At 46.5% G+C, this 16,739-nt stretch overlaps 1 protein-coding gene across 1 annotated transcript; it reads right to left on the bottom strand.

The window, feature by feature from the left end:
- Positions 1-12,413: 12,413 nt before the first annotated feature.
- On the bottom strand, positions 12,414-16,599 carry LOC125439464 (mas-related G-protein coupled receptor member H-like). The gene is made up of 2 exons (XM_048508566.1): positions 16,510-16,599; positions 12,414-13,409 (listed from the first exon to the last, which is right to left on the bottom strand). Exons 1-2 carry the CDS (start codon positions 16,597-16,599, stop codon positions 12,414-12,416), a joined length of 1,086 nt encoding a protein of 361 aa, XP_048364523.1.
- Positions 16,600-16,739: the final 140 nt, after the last annotated feature.

Raw genomic sequence — 16,739 nt, 5'->3', positions numbered from 1 at the left:
GTGTGTGCATGCGCGGGTCAGGGCTTAGAAGTGGAGGCAACTTTTGGGATGGGAAGGGGGTGCTAAGCTTGGCTGTGGGGGCTTGGAGCAGGCCTCACCCCTCCCTTGCCATGCTTGTTACTCTGGCAGCTTCCAAGCCTGGTCTGCAATTTTACTACAGAAGTTGTGTGTGCGTGTGGATTGGGGCTTAGAAGCCGGAGGGGCGACTTTGGGAAAGGGAGGGGTGTCAAGCGTGGCCAGGGAGGGGAGATGGGTGTTTGGACTGGAGTCCAAGCAGGCATCTTCCCTCCCTGGCCACGTTGACACCCCTCCAGCTTCCAAGCCCCGGTCTGCACGCACACAGGAGTTGTGTGTGCGTGCGGATTGGGGCTTAGAGCGGCTGGGGAGGGTGCCGCCGCCTGCAGCTCCCTGCCTCTTTAAAGTTTTTTCCCGGCTGGCTCGGAAGAACCACCGCTCGGGGAGAAGGGCCCGATCTGAACCACTGGCGTTCGGATTTTGCAAAGTTTAGAGGGGGCGAGTTCGGACTCTTGGCTGTCTGAATCCCTCTGAACTAGCGGATCTCGGGCCAAACTGCAGTTCGGCCGATCCGATCCGCCATCTCTAAAGAATACAAAGAAAATGTGAAATCATTCCCTCCCCTTACCAAATACTTGGTACTTATTCTAAATTATGTCTAATTGTGACAGGCTCATAATTCTTGACATTGTAAGATTATTTTTCTTCTTAGTATTGAGACAAGATAAAGTTGCTAGACAGAGGTTCAGTCCTTCATGGCTTGAGTCTTCCCACTCTAAAGCCAAAAGATAAGAGAGAGGTTCTTTCTCATGTCCAGAGAATTTATACATAACCTCCCCTCAAGTGTGTGTTTGATCTTCCTGCCTCAAGAGGAAGACGTTACTGTCTAGCCATTTGGCTGTCCAAGTTTCTGTTGGGTTTAGCAAAAATGAGTTAGAAGCATTTGGGGGCTGAGTGCTGTGAGAACTTCTCCCCCATAAGACTTTTTTCACACCCCTGAACTCGTTATCTTTTGCCTGTGCAGAATCACCCACTGTTACCGTGACAACAGTTATTAAATACAAGCATATCTCTCAAGGACGTAGGTAAGGGTTTTTTTTTCTCATCAGGTTCAACCCCTCCCATTACATGTCCAAAGCTCGGCCCCCTGTTTGTGGTTTTTTGTATTTTTAAAATGTTATTTTGGTTTTTGGCCTGCAGGGGGCACGGTTTTAAGGCTAGCAGCACAAAAATTTCAGGGTTTTGTTAGGAGACTCTCCTGATGATACCACCCAGGTTTGATGAAGTTTGGTTTAGGGGGTCCAAAATTGTGGACTCCCAAAGTGGGTGCCCCCTTCCCCATTGTTTCAAATGGGAACTAATAGGAGATGGGGGTACCCTTTGAGGGTCCATAACTTTGGACCCCCTGAACCAAATTTTACTAAATGTAGGTGGTATCATCAGAATAGTCTCCTGCTGATACCACTCAGGTTTGGTGAAGGTTGGTCAGGGGGTCCAAAGCTATGGACCCCCAAACTGGGTGCCCCATCTCCATTGTTTCCAATGGGAACTAATAGGAGATGGGGTTACACCTTTCAGCATCCATAACTTTGGTTCCCCTGAACCAAACTTCACCAAACCTGGGTGGTATCAGAAGGAGAATATCCTGAAGATACCCTGAAAGTTTGGTGCCGCTAGCTTAACAATTGCACCCCTGACAGCAGGCACCTCCCAAATTTCCCCAGATTCTCCTTTTAAATCCACCCTCTTCGACATAGATTTAAAGGGAGAATCTGAGGTCCCCAGTTTAAACATTGAAAGTGATGCTGTTTCAGGTGGGGGATAATCCACCCCAAAACAGTATCACTTTCAATGTTGTTTAAACTGGGCACCCCAGATTTTCCCTTTAAGGTGGATTTAAAAGGAGAATCTGGGCTCCCTAGTTTAAAGACCATTGAAAGTGATGCTGTTTGGGGGTGGATTCCAGCATCACAGTGGCCACCCATTGGCGGGGGGGCCCCCGCAAAGATTGTGCACCGGGCTCCATTTTCCCTAGCTACGCCTCTGCCTGGAGGGGAAGGCAGAAGGGACTGCCAGCTGCTGGCTGAGAGCCCAGGTGGTGCGGGGGAGGGGAGTCTGCCATCCTTGGCTTTGGAGAGCTGCTTTTATAAGTGCTGAGGCCGGGGCGGGGCTTGGGGAGGCGTGGCCCCATCCCCATGGGTGGGGGCATGGTCCCGCCCCTGAACCCCCATAAAAATCTATTCCTACATTATTGGTAGCTCTTTCAATTTCTCTGGAAAATTCTTGGGAAGGAAAATTAATAACATTTTCTTTGCAATGAATAGAAAATTAAACCCTCTGCAAGCCCAGTGTGCAGAGAAGAGTCTCGAGGTAAGAATTCCCTGCATAATTGGCGCATAAGAGCTTTCTCTTTTACCTTTTAAAGTCCCACTCACCTATCCAGTGAAGATAGCTAATTCTTCTTCTTCTTCTTCTTCTTCTTCTTCTTCTTCTTCTTCTTCTTCTTCTTCCTCCTCCTCCTCCTCCTCCTCCTCCTCCTCCTCCTCCTCCCTTGGTTTCCAACTGAATAAAAAGAGACTTCAGGCATCCTGCAGAATTGTTAGAATCCTTGATCACGTTTTCATATGAAAGAGATTTTGTCCATTGAATATTAAGTATTCTCCGCAGCTAGAGAATAACGATGTTGTTTTTCAGCAGTTGGGGCATGGATTCCACATCAAGATGCTCTGATCACACATCCCTAAGCTGGCATCCAGTTTACGGGAAATTCTGCAATTTATCTAAGATGCTCCAGAAAGCTTTTAAGTGGGGAGGAAATTACTTCTAAGACCTTATGCCTCAAGGCAATAACTTGTTTTTTTATAAAGAACACAAAGATGTTTTCAGGACAGTTCCTGGAAGTCTTATGTATCTTGAGAACTGACTTCTTGGGTGTTTCATTCCCCTCAGATGCTCTGGAAGCCCCCAGGGGGAAGAAAATGGCCTTGAGAATCTTATGTCTCATGAGAAAGTTGAGCTTTATATTTTGGACAACATAAATGGGTTGTCAAGTCAGTGTCTTGCAGTGTTATGTAACTTGTGAATTGAGTTCTCGGGAGCTCAGTTTTTCTTTCCATTCTCTAAAATGTATGATTTGCTATGTGGACTCGATTCTCCACTCCGCCACACGAGCAGCCAACCCGAATCTGCAGAACCAGGATTGGTTCCCCACTCCTCCACTTGAGCGGTGGATTCTATTTTGGTGAACCAGGTTCTACTCAGGAAGCCTGCCAGGTGTCACAAGACCCTTTGATGACCTGTTATCATTTCAGCTCTTCCCTGGTTCTTGCTATAAGACGTTGGGACAGGACCAGGAGCAGGAGCCAAAACAGAACCCCTTCTTGTTTTCTTCTGCTTTATAAATGAAGTAACTTTCTCACCCTCTGGCCTGGCTGGGACACGGCCTTATCGTTGGTTTGACCTTTTTTGTCTTCTTGGTGGTCCACCTAACACTCTCCTTCAACACCACATTTCAAAGGAATTATTTTTTCCGGTCAGTTTTCTTCACTGTCCAGCTTTCCCACCTACCCATAGTAATAAAAATACTATGGCATGAATCAATTTGATCTTGCTTTCCGGGGGCACATACAACTGTTATATTTATTGGTCTACTCTCATGGCATTGTTTTATACTCAAGGAACACCACTTTCTCCCTGACCTTCATGGCCCAAGCTAAGCTCATCTTGTCAAAACTTGGTAGCTAACCAATGTTGGCCCTAGCTAGTATTTGGATAAGTGACCACTAAGGAATTCTGGGATCCCTCTGTAGATCCCTCTGGGATCACTCTGCCGGTCTCCTGAAAACCCAATGGGTCCGCCACAATTCCTCACCACTTGACGGCACTCCAAGTGTGCAATATCCACTTTCTGCCTTGTTTGACTTACTGTCTCTAATACTGTGTGCTTGGTTTCAGATTTCTCTAATCCTTGTTTTATTACATTGCCTTAGATGTCTCATCCTACTGTCTGCTTTGACTTACACACGGCACAATAAACAAGTTTCAACCGGTTTCTTACAATCCAGCTGTTTTATCCTACCGTGTTTCCCCGAATATAAGACAGTGTCTTATATTAATTTTTGCTCCCAAAGATGCGCTATGTCTTATTTTCAGGGGATGTCTTATTTTTCGGAGTTCTGTTCGTTGGGCATGGTTCCAAACAAAAACTTTGCTACGTCTTACTTTCGGGGGATGCCTTATATTTCGCACTTCAGCAAAACCTCTACTACGTCTTATTTTCCGGGGATGTCTTATATTCGGGGAAACAGGGTAGTTTCTCCCTTCATACGGCTGCCTGTTTTGTGAAGGAACCCAATGAAGACGAGGAGGAAATACTCCAATTTCTTTTGCATGAGCCTGGGACTTCTGTATTTACATTGCAAGCGTATCTGGGGACTGTGCATGCACCCTGAGCCGCTTTGGGGAGGGACATCTCATAAATCAAACAAGTAGAGGAATATAATATAACCTGTTATCATTTCAGCTCTTCCCTGGTTCTTGCTATAAGACTTTGGGAGAGGACCAGGAGCAGGAGCCAAAACAGAACCCCTTCTTGTTTTCTTCTGCTTTATAAATGCAATAACTTTCTCACCCTCCGGCCTGGCTGGGACACGTCCTCATCATTGGTTTGACCTTTTTTTGTCTTCTTGGTGGTCCACCTAACACTCTCCTTCAACACCACATTTCAAAGGAATCTATTGTTTCCGGTCAGTTTTCTTCACTGTCCAGCTTTCCCACCTACTCATAGTAATAAAAATACTATGGCATGAATTAATTTGATCTTGCTTTCCAGGGGCACATGCTACTGTTAGATTTATTGGTCTACTCTCACTGTATTGTTTTATACTCAAGGAACACCATTTTCTCCTTGACCTTCATGACCCAAGCTAAGCTCATCTTGTCAAATCTTGGAAGCTAACTAGGGTTGGCCCTTGCTAGCATGGATGTAGGTAAGGGGGGGTTCTCGGGTTTGAAACCCCCCCATTCATGTCTGAAGCTCCGCCCCTCCGTTTGTGGGTTTTTAAAACATTTTAGTGCTTTTTCGGTTTTTGGCCTGCAGGGGATGCATTGTTTGGGCTAGTGGCACCTAACTTGCAGGGATTGTTTGGGGGACTCTCCTGATGATACTACCCGGGTTTGGTAAGGTTTGGTTCAGGGGGTCCAAGGTTATGGACTCCCAAAGGGGGTGCCCCCATCCTCCATTGTTTCCAATGGGAGCTAATAGAGGATGAAGGCTGCACCTTTGAGGGTCCATAACTTTGGACCCCCTGAACCAAACTTCACCAAACCTGGGATGTATTATCAGGAGAGTCTCTTATTGATACCAGCCAGGTTTTGTGAAGTTTGGTCCAGGGGGTCCAAAGCTATGGAATCCCAAAAGGGGTGCCCCCATCCCCATTGTTTCCAAAGGAAGCTAATAGGAGATTGGGGCTACACCTTTGAGGGTCCATAACTTTGGACCCCCTGAACCAAACTTCACCAAACCTGGGTGGTATCATTAGGAGAGACTCCTAAAGATACCCTGAAAGTTTGGTGCTTCTCGATTAACAATTGCACCCCTGAAAGCAGGCACCCCTCCAAATTTCCCCAGATTCTCCTTTTAAATCCACCCCCTTCGGCATGGATTTAAAGGGAGAATCTGAGGTCCTCAGTTTAGAAGAAGAAGAAGAGTTTGGATTTATATCCCCCCTTTCTCTCCTGTAGGAGACTCAAAGGGGCTTACAATCTCCTTGCCCCTGCTCCCTCACAACAAACACCCTGTGAGGTGGGTGGGGCTGAGAGAGCTCTGAAAAGCTGTGACTAGCCCAAGGTCACTGTAGAGAATCAGAAAGAACCAGAATAGAGTAACCATTGAAGGATCTTTATTCTTAAGCTTCCATGATACACAACACGCGGAATGCTGAATCTGGTTTTCCCAAACAAGCAGACTGCTTTTACGAGTCTGATTCCCTCCCCTCCTTCGAAGCCCCAGACAGGTTCCCATGAAAGACTCAAACTAGCTTCACACACAGAAGATAAGAGTAGCAAGGTTAACTGGCCTCACCGGGCACACGGCCCAGCTCGAGGAATGCTGCCAAGGTCGAGAGAGCTGGGAAGAAAGAAAAGCATCTTTACAGTCACCCAACTGGCATGTGTGGGAGTGCACAGGCTAATCTGAATTCCCCAGATAAGCCTCCACAGCTCAAGTGGCAGAGCACAGAATCAAACCCGGTTCCTCCATATTAGAATGCACCTGCTCTTAACCACTACGCCACATTGAAAGTGATGCTGTTTCAGGGTGGGGAATAATCCACCCCAAAACAGCATCATTTTTAATGTTGTTTAACTAGGGACCCCAGATTCTCCCTTTAAGGTGGATTTAAAAGGAGAATTTGGGCTCTCTAGTTTAAACACCATTGAAAGTGATGCTGTTTGGGGGTGGCTTCCAGCATCAGCGCTAGGCCAGGGGCGGGGCTTGGGGAGGTGTTGCCGTGCCCTAGGAGTGGGCGGGGGTATGGCTCCACCCCCGAACCCCCCCATAAAAAATCTATACCTGCGTCCCTGCTTGCTAATATTTGGATAAGAGACTACTAAAGAATTCTGGGATCACTCTGCAGAGGCAGGCAATGGCAAACCACCTCTCCCGGTCTCCTGAAAATCCTATGGGTCCGCCACAATTCCTCACCACTTGACAGCACTCCAAGCATGCAATATCCACTTTCTGCCTTGTTTGACTTACTGTCTCTAATACTGTGTGCTTGGTTTCAGATTTCTCTAATCCTTGTTTTATTACATTGTCTTAGATGTCTTATCCTACTGTCTGCTTTAACTTACACACGGCACAATAAACAAGTTTCAACCGGTTTCTTACAATCCAGATCTGTTTTACCCTGGTTTATCCCTTTGTACGGCTGCCTGTTTTGTGAAGGAATCCAATGAAGAAAATACTCCAATTTCTTTTGCATGAGCCCGGGACTTTTGTATTTGCATCGCAAGCGTATCTGGGAACTGTGCATGGAACCGGGTATTTCTCTTGCTCAACCCAGGATATTTGGACTGTGCAGAAACGATCAGTGTGTAAATTGCCTTGAGTCACAGTGAGAAAGGTGAACTATAAATAATGCAAATACATTATCATGCCGCCTTCAAGAAATCCCAACTTCTTCTGTGTGAAAATCTCTATTGCAATGTTTGACTGCGTTGTTCTTATTTTCTACATTCGAATTTCTGGATTTCTGACGCCCTTCTTTAGAGACACCATTGGCTTAATTTTATTTTCTGTTTATTTTAGGGATTTTTTTTTTTTTTAAAAATGGTTTTAAAAATATTAGATTGATCATGCCTGTTTATTTATATGTTTATTTAATTTATAGGCTGCCTTCCCTCAAAGGGCTTAGGGAGGCGAACAACAGAATAAAATAACATAACAGAGTAATTTAACCAGTTAAAATCCCCCCAAAACTCCTAATAAAATTAGCAATAGCTGTTTAACGCATACACAGATGGTGATAAAAATCAAATCCTGCCCCCCCAACTGAGCCCACCGGAGTCCAGATGTAGTTGGAGTGGCTGGTCAAAAACCTGGCAGAACAGGTCCATTTTACAGGCCTTGTGGAAACTCTGTTAGTCCTGCAGGGCCCTGGTCTCTCTAGGGAGCCTGTTCCACCAGAGGGAGGCCAAGGCTGTAAAGGCCCTGGCCCTAGTAGAGGCCAACCGGATGCATTTTGGGCCAGGGCACTCCAATTGGTTCTCCTCCGAAGACCGCAGAGACCTAGCAAAGCAATATGGGGAGATGTGGTCCCTCAAGTATGAAGGTCTAAGGCTGCTAATAGCCTTAAAGGTCAGAACCAATACTTTGAACATGACCCGGAACTCTATGGGCAGCCAATGAACCTTCGGGACCGCATTACCCCATTTGTCCCATCTCGACCTCTGCGTTCGGCAGAGGCCAACTTACTGGAGATCCCTGCCCCCTCAATGATGCGGCTGGCCTCCACCCAGACCAGGGCCTTTACGGCTCTGGACCCCGCCTGGTGGAACACTCTCCCTCCAGCTGTCCGGGCCCTGAGGGACCTTGGTGATTTCCGCAGGGCCTGTAAGACTAAGTTGTTCCACTGGACCTTTGGAGATACCAGCCGCTGAATTGTGCCCCCCCAGTTCATGGGTCCCTAATATTATCAGGACCCATTATTGAGATCCATAGGTCCTGATACCATCTGGACCCACTGCCTCTCTCTCCGCTTTTCAGGAGGATTCAGTTTAGGTGGGATGCCATCTTAGGATAACTGCTGTTTTTATTGTATTTATGGAAGCTCTGTATGATGATTTTATGTATGGTTTTATGTTGTACACCGCCCAGAGCCCTTTGGGGATGGGGCGGTATGTTAAGTTAAATTAATAATAATAGTAGTAATAATAGTAGTAATAATAGTAATAATAGTAATAATAGTAATAATAGTAATAATAGTAATAGTAATAGTAATAGTAATAGTAATAGTAATAGTAATAGTAATAGTAATAATAATAATAATAATAATAATAATAATAATAATAATAATAATAATAATAATAATAATAATAATGAAGATGGTACAGGACTGGAGTAATCCAGTCCCAACTGGGCGTCCCTGAAAGGAGTCTGACGGCCGTATGTTGAACGAGTTTAAGCTTCCAGATCACAGTCAAAGGTAGGTCAGTGTACAGTGAGTTCCAGGGGCCATCGATGGGCTGCCCTCCATCATGAACATAATTGTTTAACTCGCTTACCTCTTCCCACTTTTAAAGGCCTTGTTGCTGCGCTTTGATTCTTTCCTCTTTCTTGCGATCTCCACAATCCAAGTTTCAGCAGGTGCTTGAAGGGGAAAGTCAAAATTATTCCACACTGTGCAACAGAAGGAGTTATTGAGCGGCATCTCATAAATCAAATGAGTAAAGGAATAAAATAAATAATAAATAGTTCTACTACTGTGAACAAACATTGGTTACCACCATGGAATTTAATTTGGGTCCTTTGGGGGTGCGGTGGCTTATCACCCTGACATCTCTTATGAGAACCATGGGCTTTACAGGTCAGACGGAGTGCATCTGTCTGAGTGGGGGATGGACCTGTGGCTGCAGTCCATCTGGCACACCCTTCTCCAGTTAACTCAGGCTTGGGCGGGAGCTGCAGGGGGCAGCTCGTGGCGGGTTGGCAACAGGAGTCGCAACATCTGGGGAGAAACCGAGCCACCCGGCCGGTTCTTCCATGCTTGTGCCCTGTGGAAGGGCCGGGGGGTGTGGCGGGCTGGTAGGCAAGCCGGTAGGCTTAGCCGGTGCCCGACACCCCATGGAGTGGGGTTGGGTCGGGACGGTAGGCAGCCGGTAGGTTTAACTGGTGCCCGACACCCCAGCAAGCTTGGGGAGGATGGCGGGCTGGTAGGCGGCCGGTAGGCTTAGCTGGTGCCCGCCTCCTCAGCAGCAGCAGGAAGGGTTGAAGCCAGGGGTTTGCCCCTGGGGCTCCCGCTTCCTGCAGGTGGCCCCAATGGAGATTGGGGATCATTTGATGTTGTGACCCGTTTGCTGCCCAGCTTCTCTGTAAATAGTTATGTTGTTATATATTAATAAATTGGGCTGCGGCCCAATCCATTTTCCAAGCCTGTCATTGTAGTGTTTTCATTTGCCGGAGAAGGGTCTCACCATCTGCACGCAATAGTTCTACTACTGTGAACAAACATTGGTTACCCCCATAGAATTTAATTTGGGTCTGCAAATGATTAACTTGAGAACCAACAGTTTTTTTCCCCCTATTTCTCTGTGAAACTACATGACAAGAGAATAGATAGCCAGGTGTCTTATACAACAGTTTATTTGCATTTGTGAAAATGCCATCAACAAGCTATTAGACAGGAAATTCTTGCCGTTAAGCAAATGTTCAAGGAATATGCAGTCTAGCATTTTATTAATATTATCTGGTTACTTGGTCTATATTTTACAATAGGAGCAAGAAGTGTGTAGTATATAAACCTTATATATAAACCTTTCAGAAAAAGATTAAGTGTGCAATTCTAGACTTGCTATCTTGGGAAGAAAGTCCCCTAAACTTGACAAGCAAACACACAGGATTTTTGCAGCTTTTCCTCATGCGATGTCGAAATACAATGGAATCTTCCTGTGACAAAGAATGAAGCTTTTGGCTCTTGGAATGGCATCCTATCTGGGTTTCAACCTGGGTTCCTCTCAGTGCTGCCTTCTTCTTCCTTGAAAACATTCTGGAGGATCATCTTCATGATCTCCTTACGTCTAGACTTCCTTTGTCTCCCAAACAGGATATAAATAGCTGGGTTTACACTGCTATTTAGACAGGCGAATCGAATTGCAGTGTATGTTAGGTGTATTGATATATAACCTGAAAATAACATGGGCCCCTTCCGCACGGGAGGAATATGGTGGCCTGGGGACGGCAAAAATGCCATCCCCAGTGTGCCATTCGCACAGGGGGCGCAGCTGCTGCGCAGCCGTGCCACCCTCGAGCCGCCCGACCGGCGTGAAGCAGGCGTTTCCCAACGTCACTTCCCCAGCGAGGTTTTTGGGAAACGCCGGCTTGGAGCCACTGCTGTTCACACGGCAGCAGCTCCAAGGTGCCTTCCCCCCTCCCCCTTCACTTACCTTGACTCCGGCCGTCCGGCGCGTCACCGAGGCTGGAGCAGTCGCACAGGGACAGGGGGCGTGTCTCCAGGCCTCCGCGCCAGGCCGGATGGCCAGCAACATGCCGGGTCGGCCGGGCAACGGCGCTCTGCGGCGCCGTCTTCCTGGCTCTTTCTGGGACCATTCGTGCGAACGGTCCCAGCGGCGTCGGGTCGGCGTGGAGTACGCCGACCCAAGCACTTCTGCCACCGTGTGGAAGCGGCCATGCTGAGGAGGAAAATGGCATTTAATGGAAAAGCAATGAAAAGAAGGGTGAGTGAGACAGCCATCAAAAGCTTCCTCCCCTGATGCTGCCGTGCTTTTAAATGGAGTTTTAATGAACAGGGCCACAGTGGTACCCCATGGCCTTGCGAGCTTTCCATTGCTTGCGAGGTTTTCAGGCTCGCCGGGCCATTTATGCACGGCAAGTCTCAAGGGCGCTGAGCAGTGACACTGGGCGCCCCGACGCCACTGGGGAGGTGGGCCTAGGCAGTTTATATATGGCTGGGCCTGGCCTACCAGCTCCCCGTTTGCCGGAGCAAAGTGGATTGAAAGTGCATTATTCTGCATGTGCAGAACTTTGGTTCGGCTGGTGCAGAGAACAACTGCCAAATATGGAAATGCTATAAGAATTCCTTCTTGTTTCTCTTGTTTTGCCTTGGTGAGAGGAACAAATCTGGATTCTAAATGTTTATGGTAAGGATTGAAGTACATCCTAGGTTTCTATGATTATATTTATTTATTTATTTATTATTCAACTTTTATTCCGCCCTCCCCCAGAGGGCTCAGGGCGGTTCACAACAGAAAAACAAACAACATCAGATAATAAAAATAAACAAACACTGTACCTTCAGTACTGGTGTACATTAAAACAGCGGTCCATCCTAGGGTACATTAAACAGCGTACCATCCTAATAAAGCATTTCAAACAGAGGATAGTGCCCAACAACTAAAAAAGGGGCTTTCCGCATTAAAGAAGGGAGCTAAGGTCGACTCGGTTCCCTTCAGTGGGCGGCGATTCCAGGCTGTCCGCACAGCAACTTACTTGGCCCCCTGGAACCGAGCTAAGTGGGCGGGATCATCTTGGTGCCTGTTTCGCTCCTCGATCGTGATTGGAGCTTGTGCTACCACGGGGAAAGGGAGCGTTCTTTTTGTTTTTACAGTTTTTACAGTTTACAGTTTACAGTTACATGCCCGCCATGATTCTCCCGTTCTGCGCATGCCACAAAAGCGGCTCCTGATTGGTTGAACGGATGAGGTGTCGTTTCGATGCGTCTGCACTTCGAAGCTTTGACGCGGTATCGACCTTGTTCCAGCAGAAAGGTGCAGTTCATAACTGCGACAGGGATGTCACAGTTCCGAGGGGGCGGGGGAACTGAGACAAAACAACGTTGAGCTCAGTTGCAGTGCGGATACACTGAGGTGAACTTAGATAGAAACCAGTACAACTCTATCAGTGCGGAAAGCCCCTAAGAGAGAACAGTAGGGCCCCAGTGAAAGAGCATAATGTTGTTCTAAGACTTTCTTCCCAGTTGCAGATGCTATGCATTCCCAATGACATCAGGAACTATCTAGAGACAGAGAGCTCATTTAAGAACTTTGGTACAGAATATGTCATTCCCCTACAGCTTTTCCTCATGTGGTCTAGAAACACAATCAAATCTTCCTGTGACAAAGGATGAAGCTTTTGGCTCTTGTAAAGGCATCATATTTGGGTCTCAACTGGGGTTCCTTTCAGTACAGCCTTCTTCTTCCTTGAAAACTTTCTGGAGGATCATCTTCATGCTCTCCTTATGTCTAGACTTCCTTTGTCTCCCAACCAGGGTATAAATAGCTGGGTTTACACTGCTATTTAGACAGGCTAATACCACGGCACTGTTTAACAAGTTGTCTTCATGGAAAATGAAATGGCTGAGGATGAAAATGGTATTTAATGGAAAAGCAAAGAGAAGGAAGAAGACCAGGGTGAGCAAGACCACGGTCAAAAGCTTCCTCCTCTGATGCTGCCGTGCTTTAAAACGGAGTTTAATGAACAGGGCCACAGAGGTAACAGTCATGATTGGAAGGCAAAGCAGCCCGTTCACAATACATTGGAAATATAGTTCAATCCCGAAATATCCAGCTATTAAGAGAGTGCAGGTAACTGCAGTTAGCAGGAAGGAGAGGACCCATAGGAGTGCACAAACAAAACGGGACAACCATTTTGGCTGGTGGCCTTTATACCAAAGTGGGAAGAAGACGGCCACACACCTGTCAATGCTGATTGCAGTGAGTAGAAATTGACTCGCACTGTACATTGATGTGAACAGGAACTCGTAAGTAAAGTAAAAACCATCATGAAACTGGAAAGTAACAATGCGAAATGTCGTTGATAAAAGGAACCCAAGATCAGCAACAGCCAAGTTCAAGATGTAGATGATAAAAGGATTCCTCTTAATGCAGAAGCCAAGAAGCCAGATGACAGTTCCATTCCCCATGGCTCCCAAAAAGCAGATGACCAACAGCAAGATACTAAAAACTTCTATATTATTCGCGCTTTCATCATCAAAGATATTATTATATTCAGTGCTGTCATTTGGGAAAGAAGTGTTATCAAGGTAGTTATTATATTCCAGGGCAGTATCCATAATGGAAAGGATCGTCAGGCCAATATCCGTTATGATGCTCAGTTTCCGTTTTCGGGATTTTCGTCTTGACTCCTCGCCTTTACAGCTCTGTTAGGAGAAAGAACACTGCATGATTAAATTCTTGTTTTTCAAATGCATGGCTAAAGGTTTCAGTCTGGTGTTGCTTTTTTAAAAAAAACATAATTCTTTATATATTTTGAACCTAATTCCTTTTCCTAATCTGGGAAAGAGCTTAGAGAGAGGTTGAATGTTGTTGTGATTCAAGCATGAAATAAAATCATGCTGCGTATCACAGAAATCTCATACTTTATTATTTATTGATTTATTATTTGACTTCTAGGCCGCCTCACCCCCCGAAGGGCTCGAGGCGGCTCACAACATGGCTGTTATTCAGACAGCAATCATATAACATGGCCCTTAACCTATTACCAGTTTCAAATCAGTATTACCTTTGACTAGTCTATGTTGATGTGCCTTTTTTTTTTTTGCCAAGGCTATTAGCCACAGTGAATACCAAGAATGTAATGTTTTGTGGTTTTCTAACATTTTACTGTTCTCTGTGGGCTGCAATCAACGCAATCACAATTAATCCCTTGGATGCCGTTTTTCTGTTTTGTTCTCCCCATATTGTTAACTGAGCCAAGGCGTAATATTTGCTGTTTTTATAAATATGTCCCACATAGGCCCCCTTATGTCCCACATAGGTCGCTGCGCTCGGCAACGGCAGATCTACTGGTGACCCCCTGGTCCTGCAATGTCTGCGGCTGGCCCTCCCAGCCGGGCCAGAGCCTTTACGGCTCTGGCCCCTGCCTGGTGGAATGCCTTACCTCCGGCTGTGCGGGCCCTGCGGGACCTTAATAAGTTCCGCAGGGCCTGCAAGACGGAGCTTTTCCACCGGGCTTTCAGGGAGGCCGGCCGTGGATCTACTGCCCCCTATCGACACTGGAATTGAAATCAAAACTGAGACTGCCGTTCCATTCTATTAAAGCTGGGCCTGTCTTACTTATAAATTCCATCCCAGGCCCTACTTACTCCCTCCCCTTTTTCTTCTTTTAATGGCCTTCGGCGGGGCGCCTGTCTTAATTAATTTATGAACTGGGTTGCTTAACCTATAGTTCTGTAGTAAACTGCTGCTTAGTTCTTAGGTTTTAATGATTTTAGTATTTTATGTTGTTGATTGCTGTCTATGTAACAGCCATGTTGGAAGCCGCCTTGAGCCCTTCGGGGATAGGCGGCCTATAAGTTTAATAAAATAAAAAAAATAAAATAAATAGTTCCCACAAACTGTGACCCTACAGGACACAACCACCGCATGCAGATATACATCCCTTAAAGGTAAAACGTGATAAATGTAGTCCACTGTGCAAGGGAGCGCCCGGGGATATTGGACTCCCCATGTTCCCATTGCAGATACGTCCCTGGCAGGAAGGAGAGAACCCATGTGAAGATACATGCAGTTCTGGACAAGTGTGGTTGCTGGTGAAATCGATGTCAAACTGGGAAGAGGACCGCCATGCACCTGTCCACACTGATGGCTGTCAAGAGAAGCTGATCAGCGCTATACAGCAATGAGTACACATAAATAGATGTGTAATGTTGCTGAGGAGAAACAGCTCCAGGAGAGATTGCCATTAAAAAAAATCATATACCATATATATATATATATATATATATTCCAAAATGCTGACTATGAAGACCCCAATATCTACAATTTTATTTCATGCATGAATCAGAACAGTACTCAACCTCTATCTAAGCCAGGGGTAGGGAACCTTTAATGGTCAAAGAGCCATTTGGACCCATTTTCCATGGGAAAAGAAAACACTTGGAGCTGCAAATAATTTTTGACATTTAAAATAAAGATAACACTATATATATATAGGGTTTTTTTTACCTTTTACTCCGCTCATTCTGAGAAGCACATGGATGCGCCCGCCCTGCTGTCTGCAGGGCGGGCAAGGATGAAGCCGGCAGCTTGGCCTCACCGGCCGCCGGGAAAGCACCCGCCCCGCTCCAACGAGGCGGGCGAGAGGGGAAGCCCGCGGTGCGGCCCAGCTGACCATGGGCATTTGGTGCGCCCACCCTGCTGCCTGCAGGCCAGGCAAGGATGGAGCTGGCGGCTCGGCTCGAGGAGCCACAGTGCAAGAGCAGAAGAGCCGCATGCGGCTCTCGAGCCGCAGGTTCCCTACCTAGATCAAAGATCACGATCTAGTTGGGGAGGAAACACGATGAGGCCCATTTTGTTCTTTTATGGCATTAGAAGATCATTTCAAACCACAGAGAACTAGTGATAAAAGGAAAGAATTATTGACTCACTCAGATGTACAGTGAGAAAGCATTATTTCTCATAAACATATCCTCGAGAGGAAGAGATAGGAAGATGATCATGTTTGTTCAGTCTGCTAATCAGAGTCTTCTAGAGTCACATGATGAAGCTACAGATGGGTCAGGAAATGGAAGAGACTAGAAAATGCTAAGAATTGGAGAATTCATAAGGTTTATTTAGTCCTGCAGAACCTCTAGGCCAGTGGTGGCGAACCTTTGGCACTCCAGATGTTATGGACTACAATTCCCATCAGCCCCTGACAGCATGGCCAATTGGCCATTCTGGCAGGGGCTGATGGGAATTATAGTCCATAACATCTGGAGTGCCAAAGGTTCGCCACCACGGCTGGCTCAAACAGTTACTTGGAAGATAGGAGACATTTGCATTACCTGATTATTTGTATCTCCCTTTCCAAATGTGTGAAATCAAATCAGGCTCTTTGGGAAAGACCAAACCTATCAAGGAGGGGGGGCAGGTGTACTCGTGGCTGAGCATAACATGTCCCCCAGTTTCAAAGTGGTGGGGCTCTATCCTATTCCTCTCCATTCCACTCCAGGCTGCTCCAGGGCTTGCAACACCTCAACAGAGCACAAGACCGGGAGATGGGAAAGAGGGGCATATCAGGCATTCTAAACCATTAATAGTCACCAACTCCAAAACTCTTCTCCTCCTATATTTAGCATGCGTCCTAAGTCCCATCAAGGTCTTGTGTGCCCAAAGCCTATCGTGGCCACCACTATCAATAGGCAATTATTGAAGTAAGAAGGTGATGACAAGGAATTGGAAGGTCCTGCAGGTAGAAGAACGGAGGGTGACTTGGCCAGGGGAAGGAGGAAGATTAGTAAGGCCAAGGGAGGTTACCTGGGAGTCTTTGTCTCTTACTGCACAGAACTTGGCATCTTTGAACATCTCCTCAGGAACCTTTAACACCCCCTCCTCTTTGCTTGTCATAATCTTGCCCAATCCACAGCCAGAGCTTCTGCCTTAACAAGGGTTGTGACTTCTCACTGAGTCTCCCTCTTTCATCTCCTCACCACCTAACAGTAGCCTAATCCGGTGAATGGGGACCACACTGCCGAACAAGCCATCTT

This window comes from Sphaerodactylus townsendi, linkage group LG09 (genome assembly GCF_021028975.2).
Source record: "Sphaerodactylus townsendi isolate TG3544 linkage group LG09, MPM_Stown_v2.3, whole genome shotgun sequence".
Lineage (NCBI taxonomy): Eukaryota > Metazoa > Chordata > Lepidosauria > Squamata > Sphaerodactylidae > Sphaerodactylus > Sphaerodactylus townsendi.
Note: the sequence above shows the minus strand (reverse complement) of the source record. Positions and strands in the feature narration are given on the sequence as shown.

Excerpts from the sequence above, each read along its gene's own strand:
- LOC125439464 (XM_048508566.1), bottom strand. The coding sequence starts at position 16,599 with ATGACAAGCAAAGAGGAGGGGGTGTTAAAGGTTCCTGAGGAGATGTTC. Across the intron at positions 13,410-16,509 it reads TAAGAGACAAAGACTCCCAG|AGCTGTAAAGGCGAGGAGTC; the intron begins GTAACCTCCCTT and ends TTCTCCTAACAG.